The sequence below is a fragment of the Tachypleus tridentatus genome, chromosome 6 (assembly GCF_004210375.1).
Source record: "Tachypleus tridentatus isolate NWPU-2018 chromosome 6, ASM421037v1, whole genome shotgun sequence".
In the NCBI taxonomy this organism is placed as follows: Eukaryota; Metazoa; Arthropoda; class Merostomata; order Xiphosura; family Limulidae; genus Tachypleus; species Tachypleus tridentatus.
Window position 1 is genome coordinate 142,310,755 of NC_134830.1, and position 23,211 is coordinate 142,333,965.

The 23,211-nt window shown below is 35.8% G+C and overlaps 1 protein-coding gene across 2 annotated transcripts in view; it reads left to right on the forward strand.

Annotated features, from left to right (window-relative positions):
- Nucleotides 1-5,600: 5,600 nt before the first annotated feature.
- LOC143253894 (G protein-coupled receptor kinase 2-like) overlaps nt 5,601-23,211 on the forward strand; it is a 56,996-nt gene continuing 39,385 nt past the window's right edge. For both annotated transcript variants that reach the window (XM_076508446.1, XM_076508447.1), the window contains exons 1-2: nt 5,601-6,307; nt 20,233-20,328. In XM_076508446.1, coding sequence (XP_076364561.1) covers nt 6,256-6,307; nt 20,233-20,328 — 148 coding nt within the window. In that variant the 5' untranslated portion in view covers nt 5,601-6,255. The remainder of the gene's footprint in view (nt 6,308-20,232; nt 20,329-23,211) is intronic.

Below are 23,211 nucleotides of genomic sequence, written 5' to 3' on the forward strand. Positions count from 1 at the left end.
ATGAACTGCAACAATGTAATGCTATCAGTGTAACATTCCTGACTGACTCGCAAGGCCGGATTATTTATTAGACACAGTGCCTGCGAAAACTATGGGTCAATGAAAATTTTCCTGAAAAGTTAATATTTGGTTCAACTAATGCAGCTGATATGGCCTACAAACACAAGGTGCCTAGGCCTCACGATCGTCTTGATCCGGCATTGCTGACTCGTAGATAGTATGTTGCATATCATTCAGAGTGATTGATCCCCTGTATGTATGTGCAGGATTAAAGCTAAACGATGAAGCTGTAAAATCTCGCAAGAAAAGGCGCTATATTAAATACGACACAATTCTAGTAGGAGAATATCGACCACTTCTGCTATAGTAAAGTGAACATGGCAGCCGTGGAAGGTAAAGATCTTCATTGACATTCAGAGAGTTAAGGCTGCTGGAAAACAAAATACTATATAGTGAAGCAAAGAAAAGCATAACATGAGGAATCAACAGGACAGTATACAACCAGAAAGCTACTGGTGACACCAGTAAACGAACGTTCTTCTACGGTTTACACCAATAGGAGCCGACTACCCATATGGAAATTGACTGCCTGGTAAACGGTAGAAGAACGTTCTCAAGTTCTCAAACTCAAATCAACTTAGCAATAACATTCAGTTCCTAGATGGTAAACTATCATTATGTGTACAGTATAAGTAAGTTTGAAAAAAACATGCAAATATTTCTATCTGTATCACAAATTGAAAAAAAGAAAAGTTGTTTTGTGTGTTAAGATAGTTTTAACACAATATTTTGACACTGGATATTCATTTCGTAAATATTATGATATAAAGTAAAACAAAAAAAAAAGCTTCAATATAATTTAAACTACCCCGTAACCTACCTACGTTTTATTTTACATTACTGGAATTTGACTAAACAAATGATAAACCCTACTAAATATGTTTAAGGTGAGCCAGTGACCATAAAATTAAATTAAAAACATGTAATTTCGATTAAAAAAAAAGGGAAGGTCATCGAATAAGGAAATAAAGCACGTTTGATTTAAATTTAAATAATAATGTAAAACCATCTCCAATGCACGCTATTCATTTAATGATATTCCATTTTCTTTTTTGTAATACCATAACTAAATATTTCAAGTTGTAGAACATTTGTATTATCATTTCAGGATAATAAACTCTTAAGTCTTCCAACTGAACAGCGGTAAACTTATAAACTTACAACGCTAAATTACGGGGACTTTGCGCTAAAAACAACAATAAACAAACAAGCATAAAGGGTCTAACTACGTATTATCACTGACTGTATAAGCACTCCAATACTAAAACTATGTTGGAATGGCATTCATGAAACACGTGATCTGTTTCTACTGAAAGCAGTTAAGGAAACCTAGTAATATTCTTCTAAACCATCATTATTATATAGACATAATTTCTATTGCTACATAAAGGTTCGTATATTTTAGCAAGTTGCGCGTACTATACAATTACTCATGTAGCAGTCGAATTACGATTACAAACCCATTAATTATTGACTCATACGTTTTAAAAGTTATTATGACAACCGTAGAAGATCTTTACTGAAGTTCTGAGGGAGGGAGAATTCTGGAATACAAAGTACTGTTCGATGTACCCAGAAAAAGCAAAAGGTGAAAATTAATTATGACGGTACATAGCCAGAAGGCCACTGGTGACATCAGTAAAGGGATTTTTCATACTTACTGAAACGGTTATTCGTTATTAAGAACAAAGCTACACAAAGGGTTATCTGTGGTCTATCCATTACGTGTATCTAAATTCGTTTTATAGCAGTCTAAATCCGCAGACTTACTGTTCTGGCAGGGGGATCTCCTGTAAAGAAACCGACCTTTACATCAGGGGTCAGCGCAAACCCCTTCGATTGTCATATATCAACAAAAAAGTTTTTTTTTTTTTTTTGTACTCTACTTGATTATACTTTTATAAAATAAAGCTTGACCAGTAAAGAGGTAGAAAAATGGAGATGAGGCATTCAAGTATCAGTAAATTCCTTCGTGAGTCAATCAAAGTTAAAATCATTAATCAAATGTTTGTTTGAATTTCGCGCAAAGCTACACGAGAGATGTTTCATAATTTAGGAAAGAAATACTAGAGGGAAGGCAGCTAGTTATCACCACCAACCGCCAACTCTTGGGCTACTCTTTTACCCACGAGCAGTGGAATTGACCATAATACTATAACACTACCAAGACTGAAAGAGCGAGCATGTTTAGCGGGACAGGGATATGAACTAACGACTATCAGATCGCGAGTAAAGCACTCTAACCACCTGGCCATGCCAGGTCTGCAAGGAAAGAATTCATGGCGTATTCATAGAATAATTATACAGGAGAGCAAATTTAAAATTCATAAAAGTTGTATTGATTTTAATAATAATTTTTATATAATTTAGTCATGTAAATTTCTAAATTATATTCGTTTTTGTTCTATCGCCTCATGATTTTTACGAATCGAAAAGGGGAGAAAATTCTCTCTAATATTACATTTACAACAAATATAACATAATATGTTTGGGTCATTTACAAAACATCTTGTTACCATAGTGATAAATAAATAATATTAAATGTGTGTGTGTTTTTCTTATAGCAAACCCACATCGGGCTATCTGCTCAGCCCACCGAGGGGAATCGAATCCCTAATTTTAGCGTTGTAAATCCGGAGACATACCGCTGTACCAGCGGGGACAAATAATATTAAAAAGAAACAAAAACAAAAACTTAAAGTGCACGCACAAACACATACTATCTATAAATGACACGTTAACCGTTTTACACTAGCGGTGTGTTTCCCGAGGGTTCTAGAACGATCGATAAGATTCTCACGTTGCGAATGGCATAAAGAAATATATGACCAGTAGTTTTTAACATTTTAAACATAACGAAATGTAATCTTATTTCAATGAAAATTCTTTACTTATATAAAAGTAGATATTATTGTTTGTAAAAATATCTGTACATAATGAAGAAAAATGAATATCATTTGCGGATTCAGCTTACAGAAATTATTCTAGAATAAAAGGAAATTTCAATACTATAAAACCATCGCAAACCTGAGTTATTGGTAAAAATCAATTAGCTTAACAACTTTTAATATATGTAGAAATGTCAGTGTATTTTGGTAGCACTACGTCCCAAGTATGGCTTAGCAACAAAACTATAACCTAATAAACAAATAACTTCTGTATTCAAAGTATCAAATGAAGTGTATAGACAAAAAGAAAAAAATATTTATTGATTTCTCAATTTAGAGTCTTCCTTTACTAAAGATGTTTGTTTTTTTATTTTAAAATTTGCTGAAATAATAGAAAATAACTTAATTACGAAACAATTTCAGTTTGAAAATAAATCGATATTTTTACTTTCATAATATATTTTATGCACTTGGTTCTGGACTAGGTGATCCCATACTGCATCTTCACTCACTATAGGCTTATTATACCAACACTCACTACACTTATAAGGTTTCAAGGCCCCATTGCACCACCATCAGTAAAATCGTAATGTGCAGAAGTAATCGAACAATTTTATCTGGATAAGTGTACCTAAGCTTTTACGACTCCTCCTGTTTCGAGAAATCAGGAAAAAACTAAGAGTGATGTGACACACTCTGGCTTTTATATAAGTTAGATGAATTTGTTGAACATCAGAAAGTTAGAATAAAATAATAATAAAAAATGTTATCTAATTTTAAAACTGATTGACCTGCCAGTAACTTTGTGAAAATTTTAGCAAGTAAACAAACAAATAATGTGAAAATGTATTATTTCACTTAAGTAACAAATGTTTAATTGAGATGTTTGTTCGTTTGTTATTAATCACAAAGGTACACAATGGGCTAACTGTACTGTTAGAAAACCTACTTTTAGCGTTTATGAGCTCTCATGTTAGAGGCTAATAAGGCGAAAGAGCGCTTCTTCTGCTCACAACTATAACGTTCAGCCAATTGTCTAAGGTGAGTTAGAATATTTTCGTTTTGCAGTTTACATCATGTACAGGGGCCGGCATGGCCAGGCATGTTATGGCGTGCGACTCGTAATCCAAGGGTCGCGGGTTCGCATCCCCGTCGCGCCAAACATGCTCGCCCTTTCAGCCGTGGGGGCGATGTAATGTTACGGTCAATCCCACTATTCGTTGGTAAAAGAGTAGCCCAATAGTTGGCGGTGGGTGGTGATGACTAGCTGCTTTCCCTCTAGTCTTACACTGCTAAATTAGGGACGGCTAGCACAGATAGCCCTCGAGTAGCTTGTGCGAAATTTCAAAAAACAAACAAACATCATGTACATGTGAAATGTATGTGTTTTCTTATAGCAAAGCCACATCGGGCTATCTGTTGAGCCCACCGAAGAGAATCGACCTCCTGATTTTTAGCGTTGTAAATCTGTAGACTTACCACTGTATTAACGGGGAGCACATGTGAATTAAACTTGAGTTCAAGATTTAGCAAGGTACACTCAATCTTTTTTCTTAATGAAACAATGTTACAAAAAGAAAAGAAGCGAAAGAGAGTTGAAAAACCAACATAATGAAATATTTTAAAGCAATTTGTAATATATTACTATTTTGATAATGATTTCATAACATATAATTAATCCACAAGCTTTTAAAAGCATTACAAAAATTCAACCTTGTTCATTATTGCAGCTAGTGTCTCCCTATTGATCAGCATTAAGTTTCGGGAGTTAGAATGTTAAAATCAAAGGTTCGTTTCTCCATGATGGAGAAAGCGCAAATTATAACCTATTGTGTTGAATAAAAACACAATAAAATCCTCCAGCACAAAAAATTATTAACTAGTGAAGCAGGTTCGGCATAATCAGTTGGTTAGGGCGCGCGATGTGTAATCTGAAGGTCGCGGGTTCGACCCTGTCACATCAAACATGCTCACTCCTTCAGCCATAGGGACAATCAATCCCACTATTCGTTGGTAAAAGAGAAGACTAAGAGTTGTTGGCGGTGATGACTAGTTGCCTTCCCTCTAGTCTTACACTGCTATATTAGAGATGGCTAGCATAGATAGCCCTTGTTTAGCTTTGCTTAAAATCCAGAAACAAAACAAACAAACTGCTGAAGTTACAATATGGCCTACCACGCTGATAGTCACTCCGTCAGAACTCAGGTAGGCAGTTTGTGTAATCCAATGAGAATGGTTTCTTTTTAGTGTTCGTATAAGGTAGCGGTTAACAAACAGAAACAGCGAATTTTTGTTCAAAAACTAAGCAAGTTCAATCCTTTATTATACTTCTGTAAAAATTAAGGTGTTTGAATGTAATTAAATGTGAATCAGAAGAAAAAGAAAATAAAGCTTATAACTATAAAAAATATAAAGTTTCTAACTTGAGGAATTTGTTATTTTGTCCCTTTGAGAAATTTTCTGGCTATGTACGTCAGCGACTTTATTTGAATAAATAAAAACTATAATAAAACATCGATTGATTGCTTTGGTGGTTATTTTAAGTACTTTTTTTAATTAATCGTATGTTCGAATTCTTTTTTGTACACTAGACGTTTCACGTTTTCGAAATAAACAATTAAATAGATACGTTGATACCGTCATTTTTATATTTCTTGCTGGTAATTTCAGTGTGTAGACATCGCCAATAAGTCGTATTATAGTTAAGTGAGAACTTGTAAAGGATTTAGAATAATTATAGACATATATAGTAATTAATTCAAGCAATTATTTGATGTCATTGCTTTGTGAAATAATTAAGCTTACAGAATATTTTAATTTTCATAATTCTATTCAGATAACGCTATTTAAACTTGCTTCGAGCTCGTTTCTAATGTTGTTCGAGGCAACATCGATTTCTTTTACTCTTAGTTCTTTTGTAAGAAAAAGAAAAAGTATTTATGCAATTTTTAACTGTAATTTGTAGTATAAATTCATAATTACATTAATAAATCAGTGTAAGTGAGTTTGTATTAAATTACAATACAATTAAAAAGTAATATTAGTGACTATACCTCGAGTCAGATAGCTGAGGTGTGGTTTGCATTTACACGCATGCTGTGCTACTTCTGTTAAGCAGAGCTGAAAACGTTATTGGGTTTTTGACCAATGAGGGCTTCTCAGAAGATCGGGGAGCCGCCATTTCATACTTCACCACACCCATGAAGTAGACGAAGGTTTGTAGGGTTGTGCGTATTGCTTGTGTACGGTGGGTTTGAAGGGTTCGTGTAAACGGACCCTAGTACAAGGAATAATCAAGCTGGAACTGATGGAATTAGAGAATATCGTTGCCAACACCGTATATCTGAAAGCTAGAGAAGGTATGGATCTGAATTTTACACTTGTCGATAGAAAGTCTGATAATCTTGCTAGCTAGCATAGCACCACTGATTGGAAAGTTTAACTTTATATCCGCTGTGTGTCGCACCGTATGATTAAATGTCACCGGCAATCGTTTTGAGTTGGGCTTAAGTTATTTTTCTTAGGCTTAGCATTGTAGGTCACATTTTCGTGAGTATTTTGACGTTAGTTTATTTAATCGTTCATAATTTAACTTTAAGTTTTTGTGTTTTTATGGTCCATATGCTGATTATTCAAATAATCAGCTAGTGAATGTCAAGTTTAACTTCACAAGTTTAAATGTATTTGAAATAAACATGACCTATACTTTTAATTTAATTACATTGATTGTTGTTTTTTCTATAAATATAACAATCGGCAATTGTCCATGTGTTGTATCTGTGTTATAATGTGTACTTTGACCTTTAATACCTCTATTATTTAAGGAATACTTTTCATGTTCACGTGAAAGATTTATTGGCCATATTTATAGTTATTCTGTATTAACTAACAGTATTTCTTCAACATTGATAAATACATTTTTATGCTAAATAAATATTAATTCATTTAATTGTTGTTGTATTTTTAAATGTGTTGGCAGTTGTTTAATGTGAAATGAGACCAGCAGATGCATTAAAATTCAGTTCCCAACCTTGGAACTTTGGGTGTTTTTTACAGCTACATTGGTATTTTCTGATGAACTGTGTAAATTAGATATTTTATGAAATGCCATTCCTTACTACAGTGAAAATTCAGATTATGAAAGAAGAGCTCCAAAACTTTAAAAAGAGAAAACAAACATTTCAATGTTTTTAATTAAGTTTACATGAAATGAGACAACCCATATTCTGAAGTCTTAAGATTTAATTGTTTGAGTTTTAATTTGAATATATTAGATGTGCATAACTTGATAATTGTTATTCACCAACCTTCAGATAAATATGCTTTATTACTTAGTGTTAAAATGTAGCAGGTAGTTCTGTCACATTGAATAAATGATACAGTATACATATTTTACAAGTTCTGATTTTAACTGTTAATAGCAATTCTACAATGTGGAGCTGTCTAATTAGAATTTGTGAACTCTTGTAATTTACATTTTTATATGATGTTGGAGCTTGCTACTGATATATTTTCCTGTCTGACATTCTTTCCCCAGTAACTAAATTTATGTTGAAAAGAAATTCAAATAGACAACATGTGAGGATGTTGTATTGTTTATTCCTACAAGTGGTTAAGTTTCACTTGAATGAGCTAAGCATGTAAGGATGTTTTTAAGTTCTCCATGGATAAGATGCCATTTTATTATTCAGTGAGAATGGTATAATACCAAATCAGTAATTTTAGGGTTATTAAGAGATGTAGTTTTGACTAGCTTTGCTGCATCTGTGACTTGTATATTCCTGGGCTATTTTACTTATTAAACATTCTCATGTTTTTTTCCTAACTATCCAATTGTGAAGAAATAATAACTGAATGAAATATTAACTGCATTTGTCTCTGCTAACACACCTGAGTTTAACCACTGGTTTTCTGCTCTTATAAATGAATGGATATGTCCCAGGTTTTGGTAAGATGTTAATTGTATGTATGAACTTGTTTGGGGTGTCAACTGTCCCATATAAAGCTTTGTATTTACTTCAGAAAGAACTAAGACAAACATATGAAAGTCATGTTTCACCATTTGCTAAGTTGTTACTGCTTATAAAATAGAAGGATATCTTGTTGGGTATTAGAAACTGTGTTCTTAAGTATACAAAAAATAATAATAATATTGAAAATATATTTATAAATTTTGTTAGAGCTAGCATATCCTAAGTATCAAACTTAGTAATAGTATCTGCTACAAAGAGCTACAAATCACAATAAGAATAAATCTGAATTTATGGTAGTGTATAAAAGTGTATATTGGTCTAAGTATAGAAAGACACGAAAGTGAAGTTAGTGTCATTGTGTTGATTAGTTATTGCATATTTCTTAAATTGTTTAACCAGTAATATAATGGTTTTGATTCCCTCTGGACTTTAGAAATGGAAATTAGATTTGAATACAAGCTCTTACCATGTTTTGTGTAACTCACCTTATGTAAGGTTATATATACAAAACACAAATAAACTATAAATATCTTGAAAAGCAACATTTTAAGTTTGATACAAGTTGCAACATTTGTTATTAGTAGTCTACTAAAAGTTGCACAGTTATCTCTAGTCTACTTACAATAAGAAGCTATTGTTTAAGTTGCATAGATATCTCTAGTCCACCTACAATAAGTTATTGTCTAAGTTATGCAGTTATCTCTAGTCTGCTTAGTATGAGAAGCTGTTGTCTACGTTGCACAGTTATCTCTAGTCTGCTTAGCATGAGAAGTTGTTGTCTACGTTGCACGGTCATCTCTAGTCTGCTTACCATGAGAAGTTGTTGTCTACGTTGCACGGTCATCTCTAGTCTGCTTACCATGAGAAGCTGTTGTCTACGCTGCAACGGTCATCTCTAGTCTGCTTACCATGAGAAGCTGTTGTCACGCTTAACGGTCATCTCTAGTCTGCTTACCATGAGAAGCTGTTGTCTACGTTGCACGGTCATCTCTAGTCTGCTTACCATGAGAAGCTGTTGTCTATGTTGCACGGTCATCTCTAGTCTGCTTACCATGAGAAGCTGTTGTCTATGTTGCACGGTCATCTCTAGTCTGCTTACCATGAGAAGCTGTTGTCTACGTTGCGGTCATCTCTAGTCTGCTTACCATGAGAAGCTGTTGTCTACGTTGCACGGTCATCTCTAGTCTGCTTACCATGAGAAGCTGTTGTCTACGTTGCACGGTCATCTCTAGTCTGCTTACCATGAGAAGCTGTTGTCTACCTTGCACGGTCATCTCTAGTCTGCTTACCATGAGAAGCTGTTGTCTACCTTGCACAGTCATCTCTGGTATGCTTACCATGAGAAGCTGTTGTCTACGTTGCACGGTCATCTCTGGTATGCTTACCATGAGAAGCTGTTGTCTACGTTGCAACGGTCATCTCTGGTATGCTTACCATGAGAAGCTGTTGTCACGTTGTAACGGTCATCTCTGGTCTGCTTACCATGAGAAGCTGTTGTCACGCTGCTGGTCATCTCTAGTCTGCTTACCATGAGAAGTTGTTGTCTACGCTTGCAACGGTCATCTCTGGTCTGCTTACCATGAGAAGCTGTTGTCTACGCTAGCGGTCATCTCTAGTCTGCTTACCATGAGAAGCTGTTGTCTACGTTAACGGTCATCTCTGGTATGCTTACCATGAGAAGCTGTTGTCTACGCTTGAACGGTCATCTCTGGTATGCTTACCATGAGAAGCTGTTGTCACGTTGCGCGGTCATCTCTGGTATGCTTACCATGAGAAGCTGTTGTCTACGCTTGAACGGTCATCTCTGGTATGCTTACCATGAGAAGCTGTTGTCTACGCTGCCGCGGTCATCTCTGGTATGCTTACCATGAGAAGCTGTTGTCTACGCTTGCAACGGTCATCTCTGGTATGCTTACCATGAGAAGCTGTTGTCTCGCTTTAGAACGGTCATCTCTGGTATGCTTACCATGAGAAGCTGTTGTCTACGTTGCACGGTCATCTCTGGTATGCTTACCATGAGAAGCTGTTGTCTACGTTGCACGGTCATCTCTGGTCTGCTTACCATGAGAAGCTGTTGTCTACGTTGCACGGTCATCTCTGGTATGCTTACCATGAGAAGCTGTTGTTCACGCTGCAACGGTCATCTCTGGTATGCTTACCATGAGAAGCTGTTGTCTACGCTTGAACGGTCATCTCTGGTATGCTTACCATGAGAAGCTGTTGTTCACGCTTGCAACGGTCATCTCTGGTATGCTTACCATGAGAAGCTGTTGTCTACGCTTGCAACGGTCATCTCTGGTCTGCTTACCATGAGAAGCTGTTGTCTACGCTTGCACGGTCATCCCTGGTCTGCTTACCATGAGAAGCTGTTGTCTCACGCTGCGGGTCATCTCTGGTCTGCTTACCATGAGAAGCTGTTGTCTACGTTGCACGGTCATCTCTGGTCTGCTTACCATGAGAAGCTGTTGTCTACGTTGCACGGTTATCTCTGGTCTGCTTACCATGAGAAGCTGTTGTCTACGTTGCACGGTTATCTCTGGTCTGCTTACCATGAGAAGCTGTTGTCTACGCTTGCGGTTATCTCTGGTCTGCTTACCATGAGAAGCTGTTGTCTACGTTGCACGGTTATCTCTGGTCTGCTTACCATGAGAAGCTGTTGTCTACGTTGCACGGTTATCCCTGGTCTGCTTACCATGAGAAGCTGTTGTCTACGTTGCACGGTTATCCCTGGTCTGCTTACCATGAGAAGCTGTTGTCTACGTTGCACGGTTATCTCTAGTCTGCTTACCATGAGAAGCTGTTGTCTACGTTGCACGGTTATCTCTAGTCTGCTTACCATGAGAAGCTGTTGTCTACGTTGCACGGTTATCTCTAGTCTGCTTACCATGAGAAGCTGTTGTCTACGTTGCACGGTTATCTCTAGTCTGCTTACCATGAGAAGCTGTTGTCTACGTTGCACGGTTATCCCTAGTCTGCTTACCATGAGAAGCTGTTGTCTACGTTGCACGGTTATCTCTGGTATGCTTACCATGAGAAGCTGTTGTCTACGTTGCACGGTTATCTCTAGTCTGCTTACCATGAGAAGCTGTTGTCTACGTTGCACGGTTATCTCTAGTCAACTAGCTGCCAACATTTGGGGGACTCCAGGAAGTATACAGTACTGTTATGTAACTCAGAATGACTGGTATGGGTATTAACATCTTTATTGGTAAGCAGAGAACAATGTTTTGACCTTTCTAGGTCATCTTCTTTGTTAACCTGAAGATGACCAAGGAAGATCAAAATATTCTCTGCTTACCAACAAAGGTGTTAATACTCACACAAACCATTCTGAGATACATTTTTATTTCAAGTGGGTTTCTTGTCATCAAGACATTACTGTTATGTTGTTTGGTACCTGTAGATTCATTGAATGGAGATTTGGGGCTTTATCAGGATATGGAATATTGTGGTAACGTTTGGTCTAAATAACAAAGTTACTCAACTTAGATTGTTTATAGTTTTGGGTTTCTTATGGTCATTGATTTATTAAAGTATGACTGGTTTGAATATTGAGCTGTGCCATGTATTGGGGATTTGTTGTTTTGGTTTAAAGTAGCAAATGAACTTTATAACAGAAATTTATGATGATAATGCAATAACTTAGCAGGATTTTCTGAATGAACCTTAACCTATTTTACAGTTGAAATACAAATTAGCTCAAATTTAATTCTAGTAAACTGTGCTTTGAAACAACGTGGTTAACTAGATCTTTCAGTGATGAGAATTGAAGTGATATTTGCTAAAGGTATCTCTGGGAGTTAAGAGTTAATATCCCTAATACCAATTTAGGTTTGTCTCATTACTCTTGGAAATCTTGTCTCCATCCCAAAAACTCATAATAACATTCAAATCATTCACTTCATCCTCGGGTCGAATTGCATCAAAACACACAAATACCTTTTTATGACCATTGGTCAATTTTTTTATATATATTTTTGAATATTCATAGTGTGTTATCCAGTGCTGATTTTTGAATATTATAGTATGCTTAACAATTTATACAAGTTTCTTTGAATTTTATTCTTTATTAAGAGCTATTTAAGATTTCATGTAAGATTAGCAAAGATTTTTTAAAAGCTTTACCTAAAATATTTGTAAATGTGTTCTTATCCCATAAACTTTTGCTGTCAAAACAGATAACGTATGTCACATTTAATATAGAAAGGAACAGTAATCCCAATTTTTTTAATTTTTTTTTTAAATCTCTAGATATGTTTTCAGTAGAGGATAGTCTTGGGGTTTCTGTAATGCTACTGACTTGTGCTGTTAGGTAATGTTTGTGAGATGGTGCATGGGGGAAAATAGGGCTGTTGAGAGATGAGGCCCAGGAACTGAGACACACAGCAACAGGATGTTTGTACATCCTTGAGCTTCATCTCTCTTCGAAGTATAATTTCTTATACCCTCAAAAATAATACAGATTGTTATCTTTAAAAAAAAATATTACGCCTAACATTTTACAGTTGTCTCATTTAAAGCTATTCAGTTTAGCAACATGTATTGGTATTCATTTCACTTCCAGGTTACAAACTTAAGTTTGTTTTCTGTAAGAATTATCACAAGTTATGTTTATTTTTGTTTTCTTGTCAAGACATGCATTTCTTTTGATTCATTTACTCACTGTTGAAACAATACCTAAAATAACTTTTTTATTTTTAACAAATTAGGTTTGTAGAAAGTTTTTTTTTCAAGGTGTCAGGATTTATCGGTCTCAGCAGTAAATGAAGAGATTAGTTTAAAAATTTAGTAAAGCCGTTTTTTTATTATATACCATTTGACATTTAATAATATATATCAAGAAAACTTAGTTAGCTGGAACTACTTTTAATTGCAGTATAAAAATAAATAGTGTAGCTCACCATAGCTCAAACATGGAGCTTGTTTGTCTTGTTTTTTACTTGCTAATTCTTGTAAGGTCGCTTGTGTGGACAAGAAAAAGGTTGGATAAGTTGAAAATTTGCTGCTGGATTATTATAAAGACCTGTGTAACCTTGGGTATGCAATGACCTCTGTTCATGTCCCAATCTTTTAAACACATGCCTGTGTACTAGTAAACTCTCATATGTATCATTTAAAGGTTTGGGCTTCAGTAAAGAGTTTGAGCGTGTCAAAATTGTTAAGATTCTTTTTGTAATTACATAATCATTCTTTGTGTTAAAAATAAATCTAACTCACTAACCACCAATATTTGGGCAACTCTAATTGAATAGCGGGATTTAACTGTCACACGTTTAATGCATGTCGGTTCTAAAGTGAAAAATTAATAACAACGGAATACCAAATATCGACCCTTGAGTCACAGCCTAGTGTGCTGAACACTAGGTCACGCCGACCTGCGTGTGTATTTTCTGAAGACTTTGTTTGTTTGGTTTGGAAATTCGCACGAAACTACTCGAGGGCTATCTGTGCTAGCCGTTCCTAATTTAGCAGTGTAAGACTAGAGGGAAGGCAGCTAGTCATCACCACCCACCGCCAACTCTTGGGCTACTCTTTTACCAACGAATAGTGGGATTGACCGTCACATTATAACGCCCCCACGGCTGAAAGGGCGAGCATGTTTGGCGCGACGGGGATGTGAACCCGCGACCCTCAGATTACGAAGCGCACGCCTTAACGCGCTAGGCCATGCCAACTTTCTGAAGATAAAATCTTAAAATTAGTCTATATATATTGGCTAATTCCAAAACTGAGAAACGGACCTGGCTTAGCTGTTGAAATTCAAACATATTAGTGTATGTTAAGTTTCCCATCGGAGTTGAGGTTTATAAATATATTAAATACCACATAACGCGCCAAATGGCATATTTTTTTTTGTCATACAGATTTTCTGTTGATATTTTAAAAATTAATATCGCATAAGAAATGTTTTCATTATACAAAAAAAATTAAGCAAAACTATTACACGCATTATTACTGATATCAGCTGATAAACATATAACAAAATATGATCACCATGTGGGACACAGTGGTAAGCTTACGGACTTGCAATGCTAAAATCTGGTGTTCGATTCTCCGCGGTAGGCACAACATATGGTCCTACTGGCTTTGCTTTAAAACAAATATTACTTCCAACAAAGAGGACCGATTGCCCCTTCAAAGCTGCCCTTACACACACACACACGCACGCACGCACACACACACACTCAACTCAGGCCTGATAGGTAAAAGTTAATTTCGCTCTTAAGCTCCTGTGCAATGTTTTTCTTGCTGCCGACGGGAACTCATTCCATAAAGCCACTCACCCCTGTTAAGAAAATAAAACTCTTAACTGAAGTCTAACCTGTACTTCCTAAATCTTAAACTTGTCTTATTTTCTTCAGAATGCTCTTAGAAACTTTGAGATGTCTTTCTTCACTGACGTTGAACATGCATATTACGTGACGTTTGAAACTATAATTATATATGCTTGTGTGTGTGTGTGTTTGCAAACAAAAGTTTGAAATACTGCATTTTTTAACAGCCAGTGTATCTTCTAGATAAAGAATTTTATAATAAGCCACGTCACATGCTATATTGACCTCATTTTGTGTTTCAAAAAATAAAACAACACAAAAAATCATATTAACGACAAAGGAACGTGGAAATCTATGTGAACGGTTGGTCTGGTATGGATGTGAAGAAATTCTAAGTTATATTAACATTGTGATGTGGGTATAAGAGTGCTTGGTTGAAATAGTGAGTAGTAATTTACACTATGATACGGAGTTAATTTTGTACAACTTAATAGTTGCCCCATGTACCTGAGAAACGTACAGGATACACAGTTTGATACGAAGTTAATTGTGTGAAACACTTTGTCACACTTGTTTTTAGAAAAACAAAATATTGGTGTATACACATTAATTTGTTTTTAATTTCGCGCATAACTACACGAGGGCTATCTGCGCTAGCCGTCCATAGTTTTGCAGTGTAAGACTAGAGGGAAAGCAACTAGTCATCACCATCCACCGACAACACTTGGACTACTCCTTTATCAGCGAATAGTGGGATTGAATGTCACATTATAACGCCTCATAGCTGAAAGGGCGAGCGTGTTTGGTGTGACAGGGATTCGAACCCGCGACCCTTGGATTACGAGTCGAGTGCCTTAACCACCTTGCAATACCAGGCCCACACATATTAATAACGTGTGTGTGTATGTGTATATATATTAGAGAAAATTAATACTAAAAGTTAAACAAACAAAATCAAAAGGAAGGACTGGTTTTAAAACAACAAGTCCAAACACTTGACTAATTAAATTAGTTTGTTATAACCTAAAAACAAGCCAAAACAAAAATAAATTAAAAATTAACAAAAACGCTGCACTAATTAAAAAATTCCCAGGGTACAAGCTATAATGTGAGATATAAAATGTTCCCCAGGTGTATCCCCACCGCAATGTGGGTCCTATTTCATCAGTCACCTCCAAAACCTACGGTTCATTTTATATCCCCCATTATAGCTTGTACCCTGGGATTTTTTTAATTAGTGCAGAGTTTTTCTTTATTTTTTTTTCGGCTTGTTTTTAGGTTATAAAAACTAATATACTTTTTTTCCCGGGAAGTAGGCTTGTGTGTATGTGCGTAAATGAGATTTTGTAGAATAACAAGTAAACCTGAAGAGATAACGTTTTGTGAACCGTGGATTGAATATAATTTTAACCCTTAAAACTGAGGCAAACCGATTAATTTGATGGTTTCGGAGTTAGTACGTGGCAAAACGTACTGACTTGTGAAAAATCGTACAGGCCACATTGTCAACATAGTAGGAAGATTATCTTCTAATTCTTCCACATACGTGGATCAACCTGTCATTGTCTGTCTGTCCATATTAATAGTGAGACATAAATAATGTAGGTTTTATGTCTTCCACAATAACTACAATGTTTGTTAGGTATATGCGGTGATTTACATTTACCAGTGGTCCACACTTTACCAGAGTTAGACCGAACAACCTCGTGGTTTCCTTGTTTATACGTCTGTAAAACACTCGTTAGATCTAGAGTTGTGTTGGTAAACAAATGAATGATTTTAGACGACTAATTTATTGAAAACACCATAAAATATGTTAACAGTTTTCTGAGTCAACAATTCAGCTGTTGTGTAACTAATTGCACGCGCAACTTGTTAAAACGTATGCACTCTTACGTGCATCACAGCTAGACTTTCCTCATCACTATGCGTACAAATATGCTTGTTTTTGACGTGAAGTTACCCAGTTAGCCACCTGCTTTTTATCAGCAACGGAGAGTAGAATCCCAGAATTTACCATTGTTAGTTATCGCTGCCCCACCGGCGTTTGTTAGCCCGAAGTGATGGCGTTGATCTGTTTCTTACCTAAAACAATAATAAATATGATATAAAATAGATACTGTTAAATTAACAGTTATGGATAACTTTGTTGGCGGTCGATATTGCTGATCGGAAAGTACAGATTTAGGCATGGCAACAGGTGGCGCTAGTATCTTTGCCATGAATAAAATAACTAGTTTCGCTTCCAGCCATTTTGAAACTGGATGTTATTGTCGAGCACAAGATAATGTTCTCAAAAGTTGCGTCAGTAGTTCCTGACTCCTTGCATGGGGGTCGTATGCCTCTTCTGGCTATGTACTGAAGTCATATTGATTCTCCAATTTTTACTTTTCGTAGTTACACTTGCAGCACTTTGTTTCCCGGTAGTCTCATTAGTTCTGTTTGTAAATGAAGATCTTTTATGGTTGACGTAATAGTCATACCAATGCAGAGGAGATCCATATCCTGCAAGTACAGCTGTGCAGGAGTTGATGTTTTTCTTGTCAACTTCCTCATTTGGCTATACAACTGCATAGTCTGGTATATCCAGGTGATGGTCTTACCAAACAGTTGCTTTCCTTTTACCCCTCCTCCCCATGGTTGAGGACTAATTACCCCGCATTGTCGCCTTCCTCATTTAGTTTCACCACTTCATGTACTGGTGCATCCAGCAGATGTTCTTACCAATCAGTTGATTTGCTTACTTCCATCCACCTTGGAACGAACTACTCTGTGTTTTTCTTGCCAGCTTCCTCATTTAGCCTTACCACTGCATAGTCTGGTACATCCATGGCATGCTCTAACCAAACAGCTGATTTGCCTTTTTCCATCCATCGTGAAACGAACTAGTCTTAAGTTTGCACTTCCTTCGAATCAGTCAGAAATATTATATTGATAGTACTGCCTGTTTACAGTTCATTGCTTTCAGCAGTCCAGCGGAGAGGTTGCTTTCTATTTTATTTTTTGCTGTATGTGGAAAGTTAGAATGTTGTTCCAGGCTTATGCAAAATGCAGTTGCTCTGCAAAACTATAAATACTGAAGTCTCGCTTTAGGGATCACCTGTTGCTATTATGTCAGATCCACCATGTACTTTAACTAGGTGCTGGCAGGCTCTTTCTGCTTCACAACGTGTTCAATCCTTATATTTTCTGTTTGGGCCGATTTTTCACAGAACCAGTGGCTCCGAATGTTTAGTCCACTTTTTGGAGGTGGTGTTTGTGTGTGTTGGTGAGACTTCGTAGTGACCAGTTTTCTGTTTGGTTGGTGTTTGCGAATTCTTTGTGGAGCTCGAATATTCCAGTTGGAAAGGGCATTGGCTTAATGGAAGAATACACGTAGGCCTCAGAGTATTGGCTCAGTGACGGATTGCATGGTCTTTATATTGGAAGGCCTAGGAGCATTGGCTCAGTGACGGATTGCATGGCCTTTGTTTTTAAACGCTTTAATAAGTGATAAAAATTTATATTGAAATTTTGAACAAATCCAAAGACCGGTTTGTACAGCTTATTTGTATTTTTACAACAGTCAGACATTTTGTATTACAGTTGTAACATTGTTCTGATGTCCTTCTGCGAATAGCCTTAAACCAATGCTTTATAGATCTTTCCATCTGGACAACAACCTACTGAACTTTGGATTTTGATACAATATCAGCGGGTGACGTTCTTCAAGTATTTTTCAATAAAATGTCAAGATATTTATTAATTACCTTGGTACTCTTGGCGAAAAGGACATTCAGTTATCCATATGAGATTGAGATGGATCTGACTTGGTGCTTAGTGTGTCAGACAGCAGATCGAAAAGTCCAAGGCTCGATACACGATTCGCAAATCCATACGTGGGTGCGTTATAACAGTGACATTCGATTCCATTATTCAGTTCAACGAGCCAGATAATTCACTTGTGACAACTGGTGATGCTAGGTGGCTTTGCCTTCTCTCTGGCCATTAGTTAAGTTTTGAACACTCTTCCCTGATTTAGCAGTATAAGACTACAGGGAAGGCAGCTAGTCATCACCACCCATCGCCAACTCTTGGGCTATTCTTTTACCAACGAATAGTGTAATTGACCGAAACATTATAACGCCCCCACGGCTGAAAGGGCGAGCATGTTTGGTGTGACGGGAATGGATGTTATGTAGAGAGAGATTGGTTATGGCGTAAGATGTCCAAGTAATAATAGGAATTTGATTTTAGATTTATGTTGGTGTATAGGCACTTGGTTAATGCCGTAACAAAATATAAATTAGAAAACAATTGTAGTTTTCTTATAACGCAAAATTATTTTATTTATTTTTTACCGAAGAACTTTGAAATGTGAATACTTGAAATTTGATCAGACGTTGCTGGTTTGTTTTAAATTTCGCGCAAAGCTGCATGAGGGCTATTTGCCCTAGCCATCCCCAACTGCGAGAGCGAGCATGATCAGTTACGGAGGCTCAATCGTGTATCTTATAGATTGCGGCTCTAGTACTTTAATCACGTTGTCATGAGCATGCCAAGTAATTAGGTATAAATGACGTTCATGTACGTATAAGCAGTAATATTAAGATTGTTAAATACGCATATATTCATACATAAAAGATGCATACACATTCGTGTGTGTGTGTGTGTGTGTGTGTGTGAGAGAGAGAGAGAACAATTATAAACGATCTGTATATATACACAATAACACGAACAGCTACATATATATATGTATATGTATAGTATTTCTGGGCCAGCTGTTGTTTAGGGTGTGTATTTCACAGTATTTCTGGTCCCAGTTGTGTATGTGGAGAGAACTAGCAACTATAAGAGCTATATGTGTGTGTGGTAGATATGGCTGTGCAATGTCTCTAATGCCTATTATTGGAACAAAGTCAATACCTTTTTAAGGATTTTCCAAACCGTTTAGATTTTTTACCAAGATAACGCAGTAAAACTACTAATAAAAGGATTAGACCCAAATCAGATAATCTAGAAATTCTTTTGTTGTTTTGAGTGAGTTATCTCGGACGTTTCCATAGATACAAACACGTTCATCTGGAATAAAAGAACAGACGCGAGCACGTGTTTCTTTTTTTGGCAAACTAATTCTTTTGTTTCTGATTCAATAATCTTGTAGATTCTTGGTAGAGTGATGTTACGTGTTTGTGATTTTTAATTTGCTTCTAACAATCGACAAACTGTGAGAGCATATACGCAGTAACAGATGATTACTAGAACTGTCAATAGTGTCGATGTAGGCTCTTCTAAACCCATTTTAGGTTTGGCATGACATTGTGGTTAAGGTGTTCACTCACTCGTAATCTGAGGATCGCGGGATCGAGTCCTCGTTACCAAACATGCTCGTTCTTTTTCAGCTGTGAGTTTGTGATAATGTGACAGTCTATCCCGCGATTCATAGATAATAGATTAGCCCAAAAGATGGCGGTAGGTAGTAGTGATTAGCTGCGTTCGTCTTGGTCTTGAATGACTAAAGTTGGGTTGACAGCCATTGTGTAGTTTTGCGCGAAATTAAAAACAAACAAATCGGTAAGAATACTGAATATGGTGCAGTATGCGAACCCAACAGTATAGAAAGAAAAGTCGTTAATTTGAGGGTTTAATCACATTTGCGAGTTTGTTATAACCGTAGCGAGGTTAGGAAAGAACTTTGACACTCAAGTCTTTTCAAAATTAGGGTCGAATGTAGCGTCGTCTATGCAAATATACATAGTCCTGCATAACACTGCCTTACTGTTGTTTTGTTTGTTTTTTGTTTTTTTTTCTTAGTCACGTGCTTGTTTTTTATTTGTTACATTAATTAGCTTAAACGTCACTGACCTTACAAGAATGTGTCGCAGGTCAATGAAGTGCGTGCGGAGCAGCCATAAGGGCGGGAATTGTAAACATCAAGATGGTTCACAACTTTGCTATACCGTTTATTTTATATAGTTTAATGAAATTAATATACTAATGGTGTAAAATGATTTAGAGCGAAATGAACGAATTTTGTTTTGTCCGTTTTCCAAATAGGTGGCGCTGACAGCAACAAAGGAAGGAGTAAAAAATGGAAGAAGATATTACAGTTTCCACACATATCACAATGTATAGACATAAAAGACAGAATAGGTGAGTTTTCATGTAGCATTAAATAAAGTGATTTTATTCTGTAATTTATTTTATTCTACAAATTGAATTTCAGTGAAGAAAACATTATTGAGACCTAGTCTATTCATTGATTCGGTTCTTTAGCGGTAGTAAACTAGTTTCGTTTAATTCACAGCTCATCAGTACTGCTTGGAAAACTGAAGCAAATAGAAAAAATAGGCATAATATATTTTTATATTGTTCACTGAAATTCACGTTACGGCAAGGAAAAAATAAAATAAATATCCAGTTACTCCGTTGGATATTAATGAGTAATTAATTGTGACATGTCTCATGTTATCCAAACACCTAAAAAAAAATTAGCGGTTAGTAAAGAGCTGTACAACTAAACCTAATTATTTTTTTTTACACAATTAATTAAAGTTTGTATAACAGTGATTATGTTTGAAATAATTTGTTTTTATTTAATTTATAGCTGATATGAACAACAGGGCTAGGCCTATAACTTGTATACATCGTTTTGAAACTTAGTACTGCAAATAAAGTGCTAGGCCTATTACGTAAAGGTATGAAACTAACCAGGCATCATTTTCCAAAAAGTGACTTTTGATAATAAATATAGGAGAAATGCTATTTCTAAACTCACATTATTCACTGATATAGCTATTTTAAATAGATCATAGTGATTGTATGTAGTTGAATAATTCTTTTAGCCAAGATTCTTGAATTTTGCTGGGGCGTGGGTGCGCCAGTGGAGGCACCAGCAGCGTGCCAGTTTTTTAATTTTCATTTTTTAAGGTTTGGGTGATTTGAAGCAAAACAATACTTAGAAAAATAAATCAGAGGGAAAAATATCACATAACATGTATTAATCATGTTAAATGACATCACTTAGCAACTGTGACATATCAGACTTGGTTGCATGTTTTTTTTTTCTGCTTATTTCTTTCTTAGATTAGAGAGAATCACTTACGCATTTCTGAGAAACACCGGAATATAAGTTGCTACGCATTACCCGTGTAGCTCTACGTTTAAGAAAAAAACTTTATTAATTTTTAGTTTATCTGAGACTTTACTATAATTTTAATATATTGGTCGACATCATTTTTTTGTCATTAATTTAGTAACAGTAGTTCAATACGTTGCATGTTAAGAAAATATACGAAAAAAAGATTTAAATCAAACAGTTTGCTATTCGTAATCAGTAATTTTCTCAGTTTGTAACACTTACCTGCACAAATTTTCTTTGTCGTACCTCGCTACGTGACATTACAGTGAAAATTATAAACTTATTTTATAATAACAAGCAATGGTCAGTCACCCAGCGATGGTCGTAGTGGACATTGTTTTATTTTTTTGAGTATATGAAATGTTTACTATTTTTCTGGCATTTTGTTTGATAACACAGTTTAAAATGTATGTTGCATCACATCGTCAGTTACCCTGACGTTGGTAAAACGTCTTTGTAAAACGGCAGAATGTTATTACTTCGACATATTTAACAACAAAAATGTTACAAACAAGTGTTTTTAAAAGCAACATATATCAGCTAATTACAAACAAAAACAAATCATTCTAGGCAAGTATCCGTTAGTTGTTATTAACATCATCAAATTTTTCGCTACGACCAACGATGCAAATTGAAATTTTTAAGTTTTGCAGACTTTATTTAACATGTAGTTGGTAGTCTGAAACTCTTTACCCCAGATCTCCTCTAGTACTTCAGACTTTGACATTTAAATTGTTAGAACGTGTGCCTAATTATTCAAGCCTTCACATTAAATCGTTATTCAGGAATATTTTCCGATTTGTAAATAATTAATCGAATGAATAAATATGATTGACTCTTAGAATTTTAATGTACCAGAATAAAATGGAAGGTTAATCTAAAAAGATATACTCAGTCATATAGGTCGACGGCTTGTTTACTGTTTCAACTATTAACAAAAGTTTCTACGCCTACTTTGACAATAGTCTAATCTTTGAATATTCAGAAACAAGTAGGAATTGCATTAATTTGTGTGTGTATATATGTTTGTGTGTATATGTGGGAAATTGAATCCGTTGCAGGGAATCTATGGGTACATATTAGGTATCTTTCAGAAGTTCCTCTAAACTTCTGCAGCGACCTCTATTATACGTTGGAAGAACGGTAAATGATTCAACGCTAAATCAAACAAGAAGGCTGATTTATACACGTTCCCTTGTGGTTTCCGTAGAAACACGAAGTACATCCAGGAAAGGAACATAGATTACAACTAACAAAGCATTGAATAGAATTTTGTATTCGTTGCAAGATTTAGAGGCAAGTTCCACACATTATGTCTCTTGTCACTGTTGTATGGAACAGCAAAGGAAGCGAAAAATAAATACCAGTCGGTGTGTAAAAACGTAGTGACAGTATGGATGTGAAATTGTGTGCGATAGAAATTCGTAGCACTGCGATGAAAGTGGTTGAAAACTGAGTTAATAAAGAAAATGTTCGTTCTTAGCTGAAGAAATCGATATGTTCAGTAACAAGACACTGGTAGTACCTGGCCCAGTTGGAGGAGCCGTTACCATGGTAATCATAAAATTGACTTACTGCTTCTGTCAAGAGCTTGTTCGACTTTACAGACCAGGAGACTGAGAAAATATGACTTAATATGTTTGAATCTGACCTGGTTAAAAACTACTGCTCACCATGTTGACAATATTATATGAAGAAATGAGTCGGTTAGCCCCATTCGAATATTAGAATATAGATGTCGTTTCCAGTTTGATATTTCGTACAGAAACTGTAAATGTGGACACATGATGGCATTTGAAAGTAAAAACATTCGGTCAGGACTGTAGAAGTAATGTAATAACTTAGGCCTAACGCAATAAATAATTGCATCCATTTTTCCGACCACCGGTATTAAA